Genomic DNA, 20638 nt, shown 5'->3' on the forward strand with positions numbered 1-20638 from the left:
AGAAAGAAGAATATCAATTACTGGCAATGCCAACACCTCAAGAAACCATTTCTATAATTTTGGCGTATGATCTTTTCTCCATATACGCATAAACAATAATCTTACATGTATACTTTAAACATTTTAAAACAATAATGGGGTCGGGCACAGTGGCTCATGCCTGTAATCCCAGCACTTTGGGAGGCCAAGGCAGGTGGATCACCGAAGTCAGGAGTTCGAGACCAGCCTGGCCAATATGGCAAAACCCGGTCTCTACTAAAAAATACAAAAATTAGCTGGGCATGGTGGTGCACACCCGTAATCCCAGCTACTCAGGAGGCTGAGGCAGGAGACTTGCTTAAACCCAGGAGGTGGAGGCTGCAGTGAGCTGAGATTGTGCCACTGCACTCCAGCCTGGGCAACAGAGCAAGACTCTGGTCTCAAAACAAAAACAAAAACAAAAACACCCAAACAATAATGGTATCACACAGTATGTTCTATTTCTATTCAATAAATCAAGCTTTACGTCAGTGCTTCACATACAGGGAAGGTCAGGGCTAACCCCACCACCCCTCTGAAGACCTAGCACAAACTCACAGCTTGTCCCTGTTGGCTTAGAAACAAGTATCATTGAAATTCAAACTTGAGAAGGTCTTATTGGTCAAACCGACCCACAGAAAATTCAAGGTCGTATTCACTCCCGACGGTGGTATAAGAGTATCCATTTTCCTACACCTTGAACTCCCTTGGACAATGCCACTTTTTTCATGTCTGCTAATCTTATAACAATTGCTGCTGTCCAAGGTCACCCAGACAGTAAAAGACAGAATCAGGTTTTGGACCCAAGCACTCTGGCTCTGGACTCTGTTATTTTCATAGAGATGAGGTCTCACTATGTTGTGCAGGCTAATCTAGAGCTCCTGGCCTCAGGCAATCCACTAGCCTGGCGTCCCAAACTGCTAGGATTACAAGCATGAGCCACTGCACCTGGCCCCAGACTAGAGTCTTAACACTAGACTCTACTACATAAAACAGTATCTATGTACTCATTTCTAATAAGTACTCATTCTCTCCTAATAAGGTGGAGCTATTTTTTATATGTGAGTTATTTCTTCTATCAATAGAATTTTTCTTTTTCATAGTAATTACAAGGGCTCTTTATAAAGTCAGGCTAGTAACTTTTCTTTTTTTCTCTTTTTCTTTTTCTTTTTTTTTTTTTTTTTTTTTTTTTTTTTTTTTTTTTTTGAGATAGAGTCTCACTCTGTTGCCCAGGCTGGAGTGCTGTGCTGGAGTGCAGTGGTATGATCTCAGCTCACTGCACCCTCTACCTTCCAGGTTCAAGCCGTTCTCGTGCCTTAGCCTCCCAAGTAGCTGGGATTACAGGCGTGTGCCACCACACCTGGCTAATTTTTGTATTTTTAGTGAAGATGGGATTTCACCATATTGGCCAAGCTGGTCTCGAATTCCTAACCTCAAGTGATCCTCCCGCCTTAGCCTCCCAAAGTGCTGGGATTATAGGCATGAGCCACCATGCCCGACCCCAGGCTAATAACTTTTTATCTGTTGTATATGCTGCAGATATTTTTCAAAGTTTATTGTTTCTCCTTTAACTGTGTTTACAGTTTTTAGTTTATAGGTAGTCAAATTTATCACTTCTCCCCCTTTATGGCTTCTGTCTTTGAGCTCATGCTTGGAAAACTCTTCTCCTTCCCAAGATTATGAAATTATTGAACCACACTTTCTTTTTAAAAAATGTTTTTACATTATAACATTTAACCCATCTAGAATTTATTTTGTAATAAAAACAGAGATGAGATACGAGTTTGAATTTTATTTTCCTGAATGCTTTGGCAATGGGCTTGACATAATTTTCTGGCTAAATCATTCTTTCCTCACTTATTTGAAATGTCAACTTTATCATCCTGTGAAATATTACCCTTTTTTTCATTTTTGGATTCTCCAGTGTTTTCCATGGAGCTGTCTGTCAACACCCCCATTAATATCAGTCTGTAATATTCATTATGCTTTATGCTTTAACAACAAGCAGGGCTACCTTATGGGTGCTACATGCCCCAGTCACAAAGGTGCCACCTGCTACAATAATATAATAGCATTTAAAGAAACAAATGCCAAATTTAAAATCATTCTTCAAAATAACAACCTTACATATTCATAACATGGAAAGACAAGAATACTCTAGCAAATATTGTAGACATCAACACAGAAATCAAGTCTAAGATTTCACAACATGGTATTTAAGATCCTACTTAACTCAGAAGATCTATGTCAGGAATTCATGCTCGTCACGTGAATCAATCAGAAGTAAATTCCTGATACACGTGATTAAAGTAACTCAAAATAATACTCGTCAAAAAAAAAAAATTCAGGCTCCCAATGTGCACCTCACTAACCGTGTTCCTTAACAAGTGCATATAAATAATTACGAACAATGTGAGGCCGAGGCAGGCACATCGCCTGAGGTTAGAAATTCGAGACCAGTCTGGCCAATATAGTGAAACCCTGTCTCTACTAAAAAAATACAAAAATTAGCCAAGCATGGTGGTGCACACCTGTGGTCCCACCTACTCAGGAAGCTGAGGCAGGAGAATCGCTTGAACCTGGGAGATGGAGGTTGCAGTGAGCCGAGACTGCACCACTGCACTCCAGCCTGGGCGACAGAGTGAGACTCTGTCTCAAAAAATAAATTAATTAATAAATAATTAAGAAGAAGCATGGCTTGTGACACTGCATCCGTCACCAACCGCAGAGGTGTGTGAGGGGCACACTGCCTTTAACCACTCAGACCTCCCTGACAATCTCCACTCCCTCTCCTGCCAGATCAGCTTTAGGTGTACATACACGTAGAATAACAGTGACATCTAATGGTCACAAAACATGTCACATAACATTTATTTAGAATAAAACCACATGCACATTCTAGGCTGGAAGGCCCAATCAGGTAGTTTTCAGCTGCACACACCAGGTTCCTATTTTAAATTCCATGCTTTGGTGGGCCCTCAGTGATTCGGAAGACTATCAAAAACCACACTGCATGTGATACCAACAATGCGTTTCATTATTCCTCATTAGTTCTTACTATGTCCATTTCTCTCCAACCATTGGCTCAAGTGACAATGATAAGAGTAAGTAGACTTGGTACTAACAACCCATCACTTAAAATGACCCTCAGGAGAATTCTGAGCATACCTTCTGAAAACAGCCATTTGCATTCTGCATATTTGGAGAGCAGACACCTACTGTCCTCAGCCAAGAGATCGGAATGCACATCATTCTCATCCTCCTCCTCTGAACAGTTACCAGGCAGTGTCAGGGGGACCAAGGACAGCATTTACTTTCCAGTGAGTTATCCAAATACCATCAGCCAGGCCTCAGGATAGGCCGGCAGAGTGTTTCCCCTCCAGCAACGCAAGGCCCCCTTCCTCACCGATTCCAGCTGCTTTCAGAGTGCTGTCTTCTTTCAGCAGGAGTCTGTCGTCATCTTCCAAACTCAACACAAGTTCATTTGTCTAAAAAAAAAAAAGAAAATCTGCATTTTATCAGTACTTACATGGGTTTGTTTGGTGAGACTTCTCAAAGACACAGAGTTGTAACTTTGAGCACAGCAATAATCTAAGTAGATTCCACTGCCCTGGCTGTAAGGAGGGCAGTGAACAGAGGCACAGTGAGGTCCTGCCGAGCTCACGTACCACATAAAGCAGTGGGGACAGTTCTGTGGCATGGGTGTGAAGTCAGATCAGGATGCAAATCCAGACTCCACCAGCACCCAGCTGTGTGTTCTCAACAAGCTACACAACCTCTCTAGGACCCGATTTCCTCATCGGTAGAAAAGGGGAGGAGAGGCCCCTTCCTCATCACCTGTGGTAAGGGTGACAGGATGGGGCATATAAACCCTCAGCAGTGCCGGCCGCAGGGTGGGCACTCTCTCTTAGCTGTCACTGTTCTTTTGCTGCATCATCATCATCTTCTGCCATCCTAACCTGGTCAGCGACAGAGCTGAGCTTCCAGCTCTGGCCAGTCCGACTTCTGAGAGAAGCAAGTATACTTCCTTTCTTCGTTTTGTTTTTCGAGACAGGGTCTCACTCTGTCACCTAGGCTGGAGTGCAGTGGCGTGATTATGGCTCACTACAACCTCAGTCTCCAAGGCTCAAGCAATCCTCCCATCTCCAGCCTCCTGAGTAGCTGGGACTGCATACATGTGCCGCCAAGCCTGGCTAATTTTTTTTATTTTTAGTAGAGACGGGGTCTCACTATATTGCCCAGGCTCATCTCAAACTCCTGAGGTCAAGTGATCCTCCGACCTTGGCCTCCCAAAATACTGGTATTACAGGCATGAGCCACCACACCTGGCCACAAGTATACTTCAAACAGCCAAAAGTCCACATATCTAAAAACCTTGCCCAAGCTAAAAAACATCTGGTTCTATGTCACATTAATTGGAATATTTCTCTATGTGATTTGGGGTGGGGGTAAATGAGAGTGCTCTCCAGTGATATTTACAAATCCAGTGAGACTCATAAATACAAGTGAAAATTTAAACTTGCTATTGACTGGGTGCGGTGGCTCATGCCTGTAATCCCAGCACTTTGGCAGGCTGAGGCGGGCAGATCACAAGGTCAGGAGATCGAGACCATCCTGGCTAACACAGTGAAACCCCGTCTCTACTAAAAATACAAAAAAATTAGCCAGGCGCGGTGGCAGGTGCCTGTAGTCCCAGCTACTCAGGAGGCTGAGGCAGGAGAATGGCATGAACCTGGGAGGCAGAGCTTGCAGTGAGCTGATATTGCACCACTGCACTCCAGCCTGGGTGACAGAGCAAGACTCTATTAAAAAAAAAAAAAAAAAAAAAAAGTTGCTATCTGCCCCTAAATAGCACAAAGAGATAACCACTAGTGGCACACAGCACCACTTGTCAACCAGAACACACCTGTTTAGCAACATATTCTATTTGTAGAATACAGCTGAGACAGAGAGTCAACAGAAAGGCCTCTCAGCAGCCAAATCAGAAGCCCAAGCCACGCAGGGTTTATGGACCTCATTCACTGCAGAGCACAGGGGCTTAAAACTCCAGAGCATACAGATTAAAAGAAAAAATACTTTACTCAAAAAATCATTTTAGAATAGGTAATACAGTCTGTAATCCCAGCACTTTGGGAGGCCAAGGCAAGAGGACTGTTTGAGCCCAGGAGTTTGAGACCAGCCTGAGCAAGATAGCAAGACCCGATCTCTACAAAAAAAAAAAAGTTTTATTTAATTAGCTGGGTGTGGTGGCACACATCTATACTACCAGATACTCAGGAGGCTGAAGCAGGAGGATATCTTGATCCTGGGAGGTAGAGGTTGCAGTGAGCTGTGTTCATGCCACTGCACTCCAGCCTGAGCAACAGAGTGAGATTGTGTCTCAAAAAAAAAAAAAAAAACAAAAAAAAAAACAAAGAATATCTACTCATTATACAAAGTTCTCCAAGCATATATGAATAGAAAGTGAAAAGTCAGTCTCCTTCCAATCCCCATCCACCAGCTATCTAGTTCTCCAGAGACGACTGGGACCACTGAGAGGACTTGTTTCCCACACCCTCCCAACACAGTATGTTAGCAAAGCCTTCTGATCCTTGCCAATCTGACAGGTGTGGATTAAGTATAGTCTTAATTTGTATTTTATTATGCTTAAAGTTCTGAATATTTTCTATTTTTTAATGGAATTGTAGGCTAATTTTTCCAATAGAGTTGTAGAGTCTAGAGCATCTTCATATGCTAAGGAAATTCGGCCTTTTCTGTAAGTTAGAAAAATGTCCCCCACTTTTCATTTGTTCCTTGCTTTTTTCTCAGTGGTTTTTTTTTTTTTTTTTTACATAGAAGGTGTTAAATGAATTTTCGTGGAATAAATAAGTTAGTGAATGAAGTAAAATGTATCAATCTCATATCGTTTCTCAGTTTTCTGTCATATTTAGAAAGCCCTTCTTCACTCCAAGATTTTTTAAATTCCCTGTTCTCTTCAAATATTTTTAAGAATTTCATTTTTTGAATTTTTCATCGTGGAGAATTTCAAATATATGATAGATACAGAATAGTGTAATAAACCCCCTGCCCTGTACCCAGGACCCAACTTGAACAAATTATCAAGTCATGTTCCATCTGTTTCATCTCTATCCTCATCTATAGGTTTAATTTTTTAATCCAAGGGGTATTTATTTTGGCATAAAGAAAAATACATGGATTCAACTTAGCTGTTTTTTAGATGTTTACACAGTTATTCAAATACTATTTATTGAGTCCTCCATCTTTTCTTTACAAACTTGAAATGCCATATTTACTATACATTCAATTTCCATATTTGGAAATATTGGGGTCTATTTTGGAACTTTTAATTCTGTGCCCTTAAACTACCAGTTCATGTGACAGTGCCATACTGTTCTAATTACTATCATTTTATAACATGTCTTATATGTTAGAGCTAATCACTCTCATTTCTCTTTTTCAAAATTCTCCTGATTATTCTTATTTTTTACATACTGATTTTAAAATCAGCTTATTTAGTTTACATATAAACACAAGTATTGTATTTTATTGGGGCAGCATTAAATATGTAAATTAAGAGAGAACTGATTTTACGCTGTTGTATCTTCCTATCCAAAATATCCTAAGCATTTCTATTTAAGTCTTATTTTGGAACTCTCATAGGAGGTTTTGTTTTGTTGTTAAGTTGAAGTACAGTTTCACACAATAAAACACACAGATCTTGAGAGGAGTTCACTTTAATGGGTCTGAAAAATTAATCGCAGAGTTTAGATTCGTATTTTCAAGTGTGTGTGTGGTGAGGCATGAGGAAGGACAGCAGCATTTTAAGTTTTCTTTTTAAAGACCTTGCACATTTCTTATAAAGTTTGTTCCAGGATATGACTTCCACACATAAAATGGAAATTAAACTTTTTATTTCAATCTTTTTAATAGAAATTATTCCGACTTTATAAACACACCACTGATTACCATCCATAATACACACACACATACACACACACACACACAGAGGAGGCTCGGGTGGGAAGGTATCCAGTCAGTCTTTTTATTATGGGAATGGGAGGAAATTTCTGAGGATATGTAGTAACTGCAATTAGGAAAGTCTCTAAGCCCAGAAAATTAGGGAAATGGGGAAAATGCCTTTTATGAATGAGTTCATTAAGACAAAGGAATTATTTAGAAGTCTCTCCTTTCAGCTGACGAAGGAGATTAAAATTACAGCTGAGTTGGAACACTAACAGGCCAAGCCAGCAATGCCACAGGCCCCGCAGATGGGGAATAGAAAATGAAAGGACAACAATAACTTGGAAATGAGAAAAATGACTGTGAACTGGATAAGGCACAAATGAGGACACGTGGATGAAGTTTCTCTGAAGTTTTAAAACCGTATCTGTGAAAATATATTGAACTCTTCCCTTAGAAAAGTTGAAGCAGAAACTTGCAGAACCATCCCCAGGGCATCTTAACTAGCATTGTTATGATTTGGATGAAAGTTCATAAAGCCAGATTCCAGAAGCACTCTGAGTGACTTAATTGTTTTGGGAGTCCTCCCTTAAACAAATACATTGTTCAACTGGAAAAACAAGCCCTAATTTTATAACTAGAACCTGCCAGTGTGAAACATATGTCTTACATATAAGTAACAATTCTAAGATTGTTTTGTCTTCCGATGACAGGATAATTTCCAGATTTTTTAAATGTTATAATACTGATAATTTGAACATGATGAACTATGTGTCCACTAAGATAAAGGAATAATTTACTACTTACTCCTTTTTGGAAACACGAGCATATGAAAAGCCAAATGATGTAGAACATGCAGCGATGAATGGAGAATGGGGACTCACTTTGCTTTACAACCTTTTCGAAGAGCGTATTGTTTTATTTTAACTTTATTTTATATTTGTATTTGTATTTTAGATGTATATAATACATAAAAATATAGAACATTACCTATTCTCTACATTTTAGGAATGAAGTTGAAAACATTCCTGTCCCAGAGGAGAGAAATTGGACGAAGTCCAAATATGGTGGCCATACATTCTAGTACCAATCAAAAAGGCAGATTCCATACCACAGCCCCAGACACGTGTGAGCATGACATTTTGAGGCATTTCACAATGGATATTGTAAAACTGGCATATACGATCCTTGGTATGAAAAATAAAGTTACTAGAAGGAACCAAGCCTACTAAACCCTTGACTTTTGCTCAGTGAAACTGAGTTTGGACTTCTGACCTCAAGAATTGTAGGAGAATAAATGTGTGTTGTTTTAAGCCACAAAACATTTTTTAAATAACATAAATTTTAAAACACAGTTACTAATCAATGGTCAATAGACATACCCTCATGCCATTTTCTTGTGATCTGTGATATGCATTTATCTGAAAGGTGATTGAGTGTATGGAGTACATCTACGGCTACAGAAGACAATGAAATAAAATGAATTAATAAATACTTCATTCAAAAATTGTTATGGAAAAACTCCTATGAGCCAGGCATTGTGCTAGGTATTGGGATATGACAAATAATATCTTGTTCTTGAGTAGTTTATATAATACAGGAAGATTACTGCTTTAATGAGGACTCTATAGAAGGCCAGAGATTAAAGAAAAAAAGATCACTCTGCTCTGTCTGTATGATAAACAAATCTTTGATTGTGGCTTCATAAAAACGTTACTCTAAAAAAGTAAAAAAACAGAAATATAAACACACAACGAACCCATAAATAAACAGCTCTCTTTGGGAAGATAAACAACTTCAGGATTGCAGGCCATGGCCTTGGTGGAGCTAAAAGGTGTGTTCCCAGAGCCACAGTTCTGTGCCTTCTCTTATACACAGCAAGAATCAATTAGAACAAGTGAATTATTTGTGTCTGCGCCTGGCCCTTTTGTTCTGGTACAGAATTAAGAAAATCAAAGACACTGGATTGCCAGATAATAAGCAGTTTCTTTTATCTGTAAATTGAATTTACTTTTCCAAGTTTTATGCTTATTTTATGTTAAATATGTGCTTGATAAACAAAATATGGTATACTTTTTTTAATGAACACTTTTTTAAAAAGGACCTACTACTAACAGGGAAATAGCTTATTTTTCTTCAATGAAAAAGCTAAGGCAGTAAAAAGGGTACCTACAAAATAAAAAGCGCTATTATAATGGGAAATATTTTAGATGTACATGTATTCATTCACTTATTCACAAATTCAACCAACATTGATTACTTGCTATGTGCCAGATACTGTACCTGTGGAACATACCTTTGATTTATGTGCTTGATGAATAATCTTTAGTGTATCTGAAAGAAAAAAGCAAGTTATCTTTTTACACAGTTTATTCTAAACTTCTTTTCAAATTGTTAAAATGGGTGGAGGGTGGCTACGAAATTGAGAAATGTAAGTCCCTGTTTTATAACCAGACTCATTTAGAAATATACTATACAGTAAAAGAAAAATTACTTCTGTAGATCATTAAAACTGAAGTAAAAGATCTTTATCTTTTAAAGCCTTGCTCTTTGACACACAGCAGTGTGTGTCAGAACTTTTTGTCAACTCAGCACATTTTTTCTTAGAATGGAAGACAAGCAAATCAGATTACTGTACCTTGTTTTTTTGGAGTCACTACAGAACAGGATTAGCAAATAATGTAAAAAAAAAAGTCTTAAAATAGACATTAGCAAATTCAGTTCAAAAAAATCTATTCAGATGAGATATAATGACAGGAGAGCAAATGATGATACAGGTGTTGCCACTCTCAGAATTCAAACACTGTATCTAGGACCACCGGGAATCTGAGCAAGGCTGCTAATGCCCCAAGAATATCACTATCTGTCTCTTGGTTTGCAAATACTGCACAGGCTCACACCATTTAATCTGCTCTATTCAAACCCAACTTCACTCCTTAATTTGTTTATCTTGAAGTCAGGCTACACTGTGCACTTCCAGTAAGTAATTTCTCCACACTTGGGTAAAATTTTAACTCAGCAACAATCAGCCCTTAATTACATAATCTACGCAGCCATTCAACAGGTTGAAATTCAGAAAGTTTCCCATTCTTCACTCGTTTTTATTTAAACATTTAATGAATGCATTATGATTACAGTGTATTATTGAATAAACTCCCAAACTTAAACTAAAACTCATTTCTATCAATCACGTTGTAACAAGGAATTCCAACAGTGACAGGAAATGAAAGGATCTATTTTTAAAACAGACCTTATTTAACTATGTTCTCATAATACACAATAAGGCGGCTATCTAGATAAGAACTAGCACTCTGAATTTGCCCATTATTTTAAATAGTCAACTTTCAGGTATCTATTGCAATTTTTTTTTTTTTTTTTGAGACGGAGTCTTGCTCTGTCGCCTTGGCTGGAGTACAGCGGCATGATCTCAGCTCACTACAAGCTCCACCTCCCAAGTTCAAGCAATTCTCCTGCCTCAGCCTCCTGAGCAGCTGGGATTACAGGTGCCCACCACCACACCTGTCTAATTTTTGTATTTTTAGTAAAGACAGGGTTTCACCATCTTGGCTAGGTCTCGAACTCCTGACCTCAGGTGATCCACCCTCCTCAGCTTCCAAAGTGCTGGGATTACAGGCATGAGCCACTGCACCTGGCCTTGTAATTTTTTATACAAGGTCAACATAATCCTCAGTAACTCTGTATTCCTAAGAAATAAAAATAAATCTAACCTAAGTAAAATATGCATATTAGGGATGTAAATAAGCCGTAATTGCTAAAAATAAGCTTAGAATGTGTGTAAGAAAATAAACAAAGTTGACTTTCAGCTTATCTAGTATTCCAAATTACCTATCATGTCCTTTTTCTTACTATAGATATGTTTATTATTTGAGACAAGTGAGAGAAGCCAATAGTATTTTTAAAATAACAGGAGCTCAAAGTCTGTTGCAATCAACCTGCAAAACTATAGTCTGACCTTACTAAATATTAATCCTGTTCTATACATTTTGCTAATGAGCCTTTAAACTAGAAATCCTGCTGCTCTAACAGGTTTGGCAAACACACAATTAAACGGCTACATATTTTAGCAGAAAAAGAAATGTTTTGAAGAGAAGTTTTTGCCAGATTTTTCTCTCCAACAGAAAGGGGTGTGACCTGAGGAGTGGGTAAGAAAGGAGAAATGACAAACCAGCAGAGAGATGTATTACTGTCCCTTTCTGTGTTGAATAAGCTGCTTCCCTTGTCCTTGCTTCTTTCAAATAATCCTCATAATTATCACAAACAACACCTGTGGGCATTGTTTTCTTAATACAAATTCCTTGAGGAAAGCAACCTCATAAAAATATCATCTTGTATTTGTGGAGCATCACACACAGCTTTATGAAACAGAGAGGGATGAGCAGCCCACACTGTACAACAACTACATCCTTGTGTGCCCTCATGCGTCATGTCTAGGCGATAGGGATTTAAGATAAGTAGCATGTATGGTAAATCAATAATAGACGTGGATGCCAATTAAATGGGAGGAGGGCTCTGAGATATCTCAGGCTCTTGGTGGCAGAGAGAACCAGCCCTTTGCCAAAGGGTAGGGAGACAGTAACTGGCAAAACTGAAATCTGACTCCACACTCTTTCCACTCCCGAATACCTAACAAAGTGCCCTGTCCCGCAGACCGTGAGGTGGCAGTCCCGGATGACAATGACAGGTGAAAATAACACTGCAGCCTTTCTTGTTCAACAGAAAGCAGAAGATTGTTAAACAGCCAAGTTCAGACAAAGCCACTTGAAGTCTATCAAAACTCGAGTGGTTCTATAATTTCTTCACAAATAAATGTATTCATTTTTTCTGCCAATTCATCTGAATAGTATAGAAATACTAGGGCAGAAGGATGTTAATAAGATAGAATAGTCTAAAAGGTACATTATCTACCACAATAATGCTTAGCAACTTGGATATTCTAACGCTTTCATTATCTAAAATTTCTTTCAAAAGAACTTACATGGAACACAGCTTTGCACATAGACATATAGATACACACACACACACACACACACACCATGAAAAAAGGAAACCATATGTAACTATTCTAATTTAAAATGGCATCTGTAAGTTGATTCAAGTTTAAGGCTATATTTCAAGACATTATACTTTGAAAGCCTTGAAAGCCACAATTGAGAAGTTTCATATTTACCTTAATCATCCTTTTTATTCCTTTATCTTATTCAATATTGAGTATGTAAATTCTTTAAGCCCAATAAATCAAAGTACTTTCCACTCAGTGCCTTCAACTTCTGCTTCACTACCCCTTATAACCTCACAATTAGTTTCTGGATATTAAAATGCATACACACAGCAAAGATTGTGATTTCAAAGGATTTTAGGTCATAAGTTGTTCTATCAAATGAGAACAGAATGAAAAGCCACTCCAAAAAAAATCTAAGGTAATAAAAAATTTATACTTTAAAATGTCTGCACCAATTAACAGAAATATTTATTAGGTGCATCGTACCTTTCAAATGAAGTCTCAAATTCAAAGTTTGGTGAGTGTCACTCTGCTGAAGGTTAATAACTGTGCCATCTTTATAACAGATAATGAATGACATCTAGCTTCTTACCTTATTACTCCATTTTTAAATCATCAATTGTAACACATAAAACTACTATATAACATGCTCAAATTATTGGCATTTAAAATGTTAAATCCCTTCTTTTAATTCTTAGTCTTCAATCATTTTTCCTTTTCTAATTACCTGGCAGAGAAACTCGTTTTAAACATAGTTTTGGCAAACATGCTATTCTTTGCAAATACGCCACTTCCTTACTATTACAATTCATTTCAGCAATATACTAGCATTCCTGTATTTCTAAATAAACTTCCAAATTGGTTTTTATTTACAGATAGTCATTTTTGAAAACAAAATTTAAGTTTGTAACAAACTAATGCAAAATTGTATTTATATATATTTTAAAAGAATAAAAAAATGGTTACCATATTTATAATTTCTGAATGGTGGTGGCAGGCTGGTCCTTAAAGGGACATCTACAAGAGAAAGATTTTTTTTTTACACAATAAGCAAATAGACACTCATAGAATATGCACAGTCTTTTGGTTCTATTCTTTTCTATCTACAGACTAAGTTACCTTGAAAAACCTGATAGAACACAGAATGAATACATCACCGAAATCCAAGGGCCATCTATATTAGTCCATTTTCATACCACTATAAAGAAATACCCAAGACTAGGTAATCTATTAAAAAAAAAAATGTTTAATGGACTGGGGAGGCCTCACAATCATGGCAGGTGAAAGAGAAGCAAAGGCACGTCTAACATGGCGCCAGGCAAGAGGGTCTGTGCACGGGAACTGCCCGTTATAAAACCATCAGATCTCATGACACTTATTCACTACCGTAAGAACAGCATGGGAAAAACCCACCCCTATGATACAATTATCTCCCACCAGGTCCCTCCCCTGACAGGTGGGGATTATGGGAGCTACAATGCAAGATGAGATTTGGGTAGGGATACGGCCAAAGCATATCACCATCTAAAATATTAGAGCTATTGACAAGATGTTGAGTTGTTACTATCTGAACTAAGACTTCAGTAACACTATTAAAAGAATGTTTAATTTCATTAGACAACAGTATCTATGTATAGTTAAAATATATACTAATACACTTGTGTGAGACATATATATATATATAGCTGATGTTTGTTTAGCATATGAATCTGAGAGCCCCTTATGGGCCTTTGGCCATTAGTGGAAACCAATGATCTAGAACAATCTTATTACTCTACCAAAATTCATATAACCAACAAAATAATTCCTCTAACTCCGCAAAGACAACAAAACACAGTAAATATTCTTTTAAAAACATATTCCAAATGCCAGTACTAATTTTAATTAATAAGATCTGCTGGTACAACGCCTAACAGAGAAATGTGTATATATATGTGTGTGTGTATATATATATATATATATATATATATATATATATATATATATATATCAAAATTACATATGCACATACTCCTTGACCTAGCCATTCCACTTCAGAATCAATGAGTGAATGAATGAATTTATTGATTAACTGATTGACACAGGGTCTCATTTTGCTGCCCAGACTGGAGTGTAGTGGAACAAACATGGCTCACTGCAGCCTCGACCTCCCAGACTCAAGTGATCCCCCTGCATCAACCCCCCAAGTAGCTGGGATTACTGGTGCATGCCACCACAACCAGCGATTTTTTGTATTTTTTTGTGGAGACGGGGTTTTGTCATGTTGCCCAGGCTGGTCTCAAACTCCTGAACTTAAGCAATCTGCCCACCTTGGCCTCCCAAAGTGCTGGGATTACAGGCATGAGCTACTATGCCCAGCCAGAAATTTATTATCATAGAACTATACTATGCACATGAGTGTGTGTAAAATGACATTCATAGAAGGGTATTAACTGCAGCATTGCTCACAGCAGCAAATGTTAGGAAAAGTCCAAATGTCCTTCAATTAGGTACTCGTTACGTAAATCATAATATGCCCAAACAATGAAAAATACTTTTCAACTGTTAAAAGAAAAAGAAGGAAGCTCTCTACTAACATGATAAGATCTTCAAGTTACATCAAGGCTAAAGAGATATGAGAGAACATTATTTTTAGGAAGCTACCTTTTGAGTAAAAAGGGGGTAAAATGAGAATTTATGGTGGGATTTGCTTGCACTTGCTGAGTGGGGGGTAGGGAGGGCAGGGGGGTGCTGCACTGGTCAGACAGAGACCAGAAGGGTAAAGGAGACTTTTCACTATATTCCTTTCTACATGTTGATCTTAAAACCACATGAATGTGTTACCTACTAAAGAAAACTAAAACAAACAAAAAATATCCACGTATCTAAATTAGGAAATGTGAAGGTTTTTTGAGACAGGGTCTTGCTCTGTTGCCCAGGCTAGAGTGCAGGGGTGTGATTATGCTCACAGTAGCCTTGACCTCCTGGGCTCAAGCAATCCTCCCACCTCAGCCTCCCAAGTAGCTGGGACTACAGGCGCTCAGCACCATGCCCATAGTCCCGGCATTTTTTTTTTTTTAATAGACAGGTTTCACTAGGTTGCCCAGGCTGATCTAAAATTCCTGGGCTCAAGCAATCCTCTCACTTCGCCCCCAAAGTGCTGGGATTACAGGCATGAGCCACTACACCTGGTCAGGAAATGTGGGTTTTTTTAAAATGCTTTTTCAAGATCAAATACGTATCAAATTAAAATATAATTTATTCATTTATGTTACAAGCATTTAAAGCACCTACTACCAGGTATTCCAGGAACAGAGTAAAAGAGGAGCTGCCCACTCATGACAGCGTGTGCTCCAGTGGTGAATGCTGTAACAAAAGTACGTTTCCAGCCAGTGCTATGGTCCTAGGAGTGTGGTCCTCACCCCGGCTGCACGTCAGGATCACCCAGCCTGGCACGAGTGGATCTGACTCACGGTAGGCTGGTCCCAGGCAGAGATATTTAAACACAAAACAAAACAAAACAAAAAAAACCCTGAGATGATTCGTACTCAAATTCACCCGGAGGCCAGACAGGTGACAACAGGTAAGTGAAGCAGGTCAAACAAGGAGGGGCAGTGAGATCTGAGAGCATGCACCCATCAAAGGGGGCTCCGCCAGTCAGTGCTGACTGATCACAGTGCTGTAGGAACATGAGCCTGGAGTGGCCACACCTAAAGATTTAAATGGCAAGGCTACAAGTCTAGGGTTTTAGGTGAAATTTCTTGACTTTTAAAACACTATAGGCCAAAAGAAACCTCTCTGGAGGCAGGATTTGCCTGCCAGATACCAATTTGAAACCTCTGGCTTAGGCTTACCAGAGCATATGTACTTCATTTTATTCTTCTTGTGTCTCCATCATTTGTGAATTATGGGCCAAAGAAGTATTCATTAAACATCAGAAAGGAGAATTAATTCCATTTAATGTATTGACATTTATATTTCCTGAATCAGACAATGAAACTCCCTGAAGAAAGCCATGAGGTGAAGAACAGATGGCCCCATGAAGCTATTATCATTTAGAGATGTCTACGACTGAAGAAATCAAATCAGTCTTATGTTCAATCCAGACTTCTGAGAGAAGAGACAACGACCAGGACACAGTGAGCACCTATTCTCTTCCTGCCTTTAAATCTTAACTGAAGTGCCACCTCCTCTGACAACCCTTCTAAAGCGGGGGTCTTCTCTGATATTGTTTCCTTCATAACAGGTTTTACAATTATAGTTTTGTCTTTTAACTTATTTTTGTCACTATTTCCTATGAATTTATAAATTCCTCGGGATGAAAACACGGGCTGTCCTCTCAAAACCTAGGACCATGTCCGGCCCATAACAAATTATCACAAACTGCTTCCATGAGGGCAGGGACCACAGCCTGTTTTCTTCATTGTGTTGTCAGAACCTAAAATAGTGCCTGGTACACAGCATGTGCTCAAAATATTCATGAAAGAATACATATAATTTAATGCCTACAGTTGCCAGTGGAGAACACTGAGGTCTCAAGAAGTGCCTGGTCAGCCCAAGGTGTCAAGAGCTGGGACCAGAACCCTGCCCTCTCGACTCCCCCTCCTGCAGCACTGAGAAGGGTGGGAACTAAAGCAGTTACCTTCCACAGTGGCAGAAAGACAGATTAGACATTAGACACACTCCGGTGAGATGAGAGCTTTAACCAAAATACACATAAAGATGCCTGCAAAGGAACTAGAAAAAAACAAACATGTTCTTTATGCTAAAGGTCATTTTTAATCTTGCGCTATTACAAATAAAGCTGGGAACATTCACATGGAGGAAATTACTTTCATTCTCACAGGCACATACTGTCATTCCACCTAGAAGTGGAATGGCTGGATCATACAATAGGTATATGTTTAGCTTTCTAAGAAATTGCTGGCTGAGTGTAGGGGCTCACACCTGGAATCGCAGCACTTTGGGAGTTCAAGGCAGGAGGATTGCTTAAGTCCGGGAGTTCAAGACCAGCCTGGACAACATAGCGAGACCCTGTCTCTACAAAAATAAAAATTAAAAAAAGACACACCTGCAATCCCAGCACTTTGGGAGGCCGAGGCGGTTGGGCCACCCGAGGTCAAGAGTTCAAGACCAGCCTGACCAACATAGTGAAACCCCATCTCTACTAAAAATACAAAAATTAGCCAGGCGTGGTGGCGGGTGCCTGTATTCCCAGCTACTCAGGAGGCTGAGACATGAGAATCACTTGAACCCAGGAGGCAGAGGTTGCGGTGAGCCGAGATCTTGCCATTGTACTCCAGCCTGGGCGACAGAGCGAGACTGTCTCAAAAAAAAAAAAGACATGATGATGTCTGTAGTCCCAGCTACTCAGGAGGCTGAAGCAGGAGAATCACTTGACCCACGAGTTAAGGCTGCAGTGAGCTATGGTTGCACCACTGCACTCTAGCCTAGGGGAGACAGAGCAACACTGTCTCCAAAAAAAGGAAAGAAATGATAAATCATCTTCCAGAGTGGTTGTTCCTTTTAATATTCCCACTAGTGGTATATGAGAGTTCCAATTCTTCCACATCCTAGCCAAAACTTCCTATGGTTACTCCTTTTAATTTCAGTCATTCTTATGGATGTGTTGTGTAATCTCATTGTGGTTTTAATTTCCATTTCACTAAAGACTAATGATGAGTATTAATTAATGTGCTTATCTGCCATACATACGTCTTCTTTAGTGAAGTGTCCGTTCAAATATTTTGCCCACTTTTAATTGTGTTGTGTGTCTTATTATTGAGTTATAAGAGGTTTTGGTTTTGGTTTTAATTCTTATTATTCTAGATAATAGTTCCTAATAGTTCCTTGTTGGATGTATGTTTTACAAATATCTTCTCCACATCTGTGGTTTGGTTTTTCATTTTTTTAGTATATTTTGAAAAGGAAAAGTTTTTAATTTTGCTAAAGCCCAATTGATTTTTGCTTTTATAGTTTATGCTTATTGTGCTGTATTTAAGAAACTTTTACCAAAATCAAAATCTCTAAGGTTTGTTGCTGTTTTCTTCTAGATGTTTTATAGTTTTACCTTTTACATTTAGTTCTTGGCCAATTTTGAGTTATTTTTGTATATGGTAGGAGGTAAGCATTGAGGTTCATTTATTTGCATATGGCTATCCAATTGTCCTAATACCTTGTTTGGGAAAATTACACTCTCCTCAAAAATAACTTGAGCAAAAATCAATTTAACACATCTGTGTGTCTGTCTCTGGACTCCGCTTCCATTAACGTATATGTTTATCTACACACCAGTATCACATATGCAGTACTGATTACTATAGTTTTATAGCAGTAAGTCATGAAATCAGGTAGTGTAATTTCTTCAACTTTTTTCCTTCTTTTTGTGAGTTATGACCATTTTAGGTCTTTTGCCTTTCCTTACACATTTTAGAATAAGTTTGGTATTATCTGAAAGGAAAAAAAAAAGCCTGCTAAAATTTTGATTGGACCTGGAATCAATACCACAGTTTGAGGACACATGACATCTTAACAGTTTTGAGTTTTCTGATCCATGAACACAGTATACCTCTCCATTTACTTAGGTCTCTTTAAATTTCTCTCAGTGATATTTAAAGTTTTTAGAGTAAAAGTCTTACACTTCTACCAAATGTATCCTAAGTATTTCAGGTTTTTTGATGTTTTATCATTTTTTTTTCAGTTTCCCACTGTATATTGCTTGTAACTAGAAATACAATTAATTCTTGTACACTGATCTTATATCTTAATATCTTATAACCTTGCTAAGCTCAGTTTGTAAGTTCTGGTAGCATTTGTATAGATTTCATAGGATTTTCTGCATAGATAATCATATTGCCTGTGAATAATGACAGTTTCACGTCCTCCTTTCAAACAGGGTTGCCTGTTACTTCATTTTCTTGCCTTAATGAACTGGCTAGAACTCCAGTACAATGTTGAATAGCAGTGATGATGAACAGATGTCCCTGCTTCCTTATTTTAGGAGGAAAGCACTCAGTCTTTCACCATTAAGTATGATGTTAGGCAACAGTTTTTCATAAATACTCTTCATCAGGTAGAGGAAGTTCCTCTTTATTCCTAGCTTGAAAAGAGTTTTTAGCAGGAATGGATTTTGGATTCTGTCTTCAATTAAAATAATCTTATAGTTTTCTTTTCTTTACTATTAATATGATGAATTACATGGATTTTTTTTTTTTTTTTTTTTTGGTGGAACCAGCATTGCATTCTTAGGATAAACCCTACATGGTCATTGATATAGTTTGGATGTTTTGTCCCCTCCAAATCTCATGTTGACATGTAACCTCCAATGTTGGCGATGAGCCTAGTGAGAGGTGTTTGGGTCATGGGGGTAGATCCCTCACAAATGGGTTGGTGCTCTCCATGCTATAATGGGTGTGTTCCTCCTCTGTTAGTTCACGTGAGATCCGGCTGTTTAAAAAGAGCCTGATATCTTCTCCATCTCTCTCTCTCTTGCTTCCTCTCTCATATGGCATGCTATGTGGCATGCTGACTTCCCTTTGCCTTCCACCATGGTAGTAAGCTTCTTGAAGCCCTCACCAGAAGCACATGCCAGCACTAAGCTTTAGGTATGGCTTACAGAACCGAGAGTCAAATAAATCTCTTTTCTTTATAAATTACCCAGCTTCAGGTATTCCTTTATAGCAATGCAAACAGACTAACAGAGTCATAATGTATTATCCTTTTTAAATATTGTTGGATTTGATTTACTAAAGTTTGGGCAAGAATTTTTACATCTCCATTCATGATGGATATTGGCTGGTAGCTTTATTTTCTTTCAACAACTTTCTCTGGTTTGGTATCAGGGTAAGGATGACCTCTGAGAATGAGTTGAAAAATATTCTGCCCCCCTCCTTTTTTTTTTCTTAAGAGACAGTATCTCGCTATGTTGCTTGGGTTGTTCTCAAACTTCTGGCCTCAAGAGAACCTCCTGCCTCAGCCTCCTACATAGCTGGGATTATAGGCAAGAGCTATCGTGCCTGGCTCACATCCTTCTTCTGGAAGAATCTCTGTAGAATTGAGATTCTTTCTTTCTTAAAAATATGGTAGAATGTACCAGTGAAACCATCTGGGCCTGGAGTTTTCTTTGTGGAAGTATTTTTTAACCATAATTCCTTTTAAAATACAGAGTTGTTCATGCCGTTTCTTTTTTAGTGAGCTTTGATAGTTTGGGTCTTTGAAGCAATTTGTCCTCTTTATCTAGGATACTGTATTTATTAGCATTAAATCATTAAGAATATTCCTTTATTATTCTTTTAATATCTGTAGAAAGTCTGTAGTGATATGACAACTGTCACTCCTGATACTGGTAACTTGTATCTTCTCTATTTCCTGATCAGTCTGGCTAGAGTTTACTCAATTTTATTGATCTCCAAGAACCAACTTTGACTGTTATGGATTTTCTCTATGGTTTTTCTATTTTCTGCTGTGATCATTATTATTTCTTTTATTCTGATTATTTTAGGTTTCATTTGCTTTTCTGTTTCTAGTTTCTTAACATAAAGACTGAAATCATTGATTTGAAACCTTTTTTAATATTTAGGTGTTTTAGTACTATAGACTTTCTTTTAAATACTATTTTACATGCATCCCACAAAATTTGAAAAGTTGTATATTCATTTCCAC

At 38.2% G+C, this 20638-nt stretch overlaps 1 protein-coding gene across 20 annotated transcripts in view; it reads right to left on the minus strand.

The window, feature by feature from the left end:
* Positions 1-20638, minus strand: part of C11H2orf76 (chromosome 11 C2orf76 homolog) — a 101551-nt gene that overhangs the window by 42948 nt on the left and 37965 nt on the right. For 10 of the 20 annotated variants that reach the window (XR_010129530.1, XM_063694715.1, XM_055380051.2 and 7 more), the window contains exons 3-5: positions 12965-13015; positions 9275-9312; positions 3425-3506 (exon numbers count right to left, since the gene is read on the minus strand). Coding sequence is in view for 19 of the 20 variants with exons in the window: in XM_063694715.1 (XP_063550785.1) it covers positions 3425-3506; positions 9275-9312; positions 12965-13015 (171 nt within the window). In the remaining variant the exon portion in view is untranslated. Of the gene's footprint in view, positions 1-1158; positions 3286-3424; positions 3507-9274; positions 9313-12964; positions 13016-20638 lie in introns of those variants that run through there. The other 10 variants (XM_055380047.2, XM_063694714.1, XM_055380046.2 and 7 more) reach the window with 3 other exon arrangements.

The sequence above is a fragment of the Gorilla gorilla genome, chromosome 11, assembly GCF_029281585.2.
Source record: "Gorilla gorilla gorilla isolate KB3781 chromosome 11, NHGRI_mGorGor1-v2.1_pri, whole genome shotgun sequence".
Taxonomy (NCBI): Eukaryota; Metazoa; Chordata; class Mammalia; order Primates; family Hominidae; genus Gorilla; species Gorilla gorilla.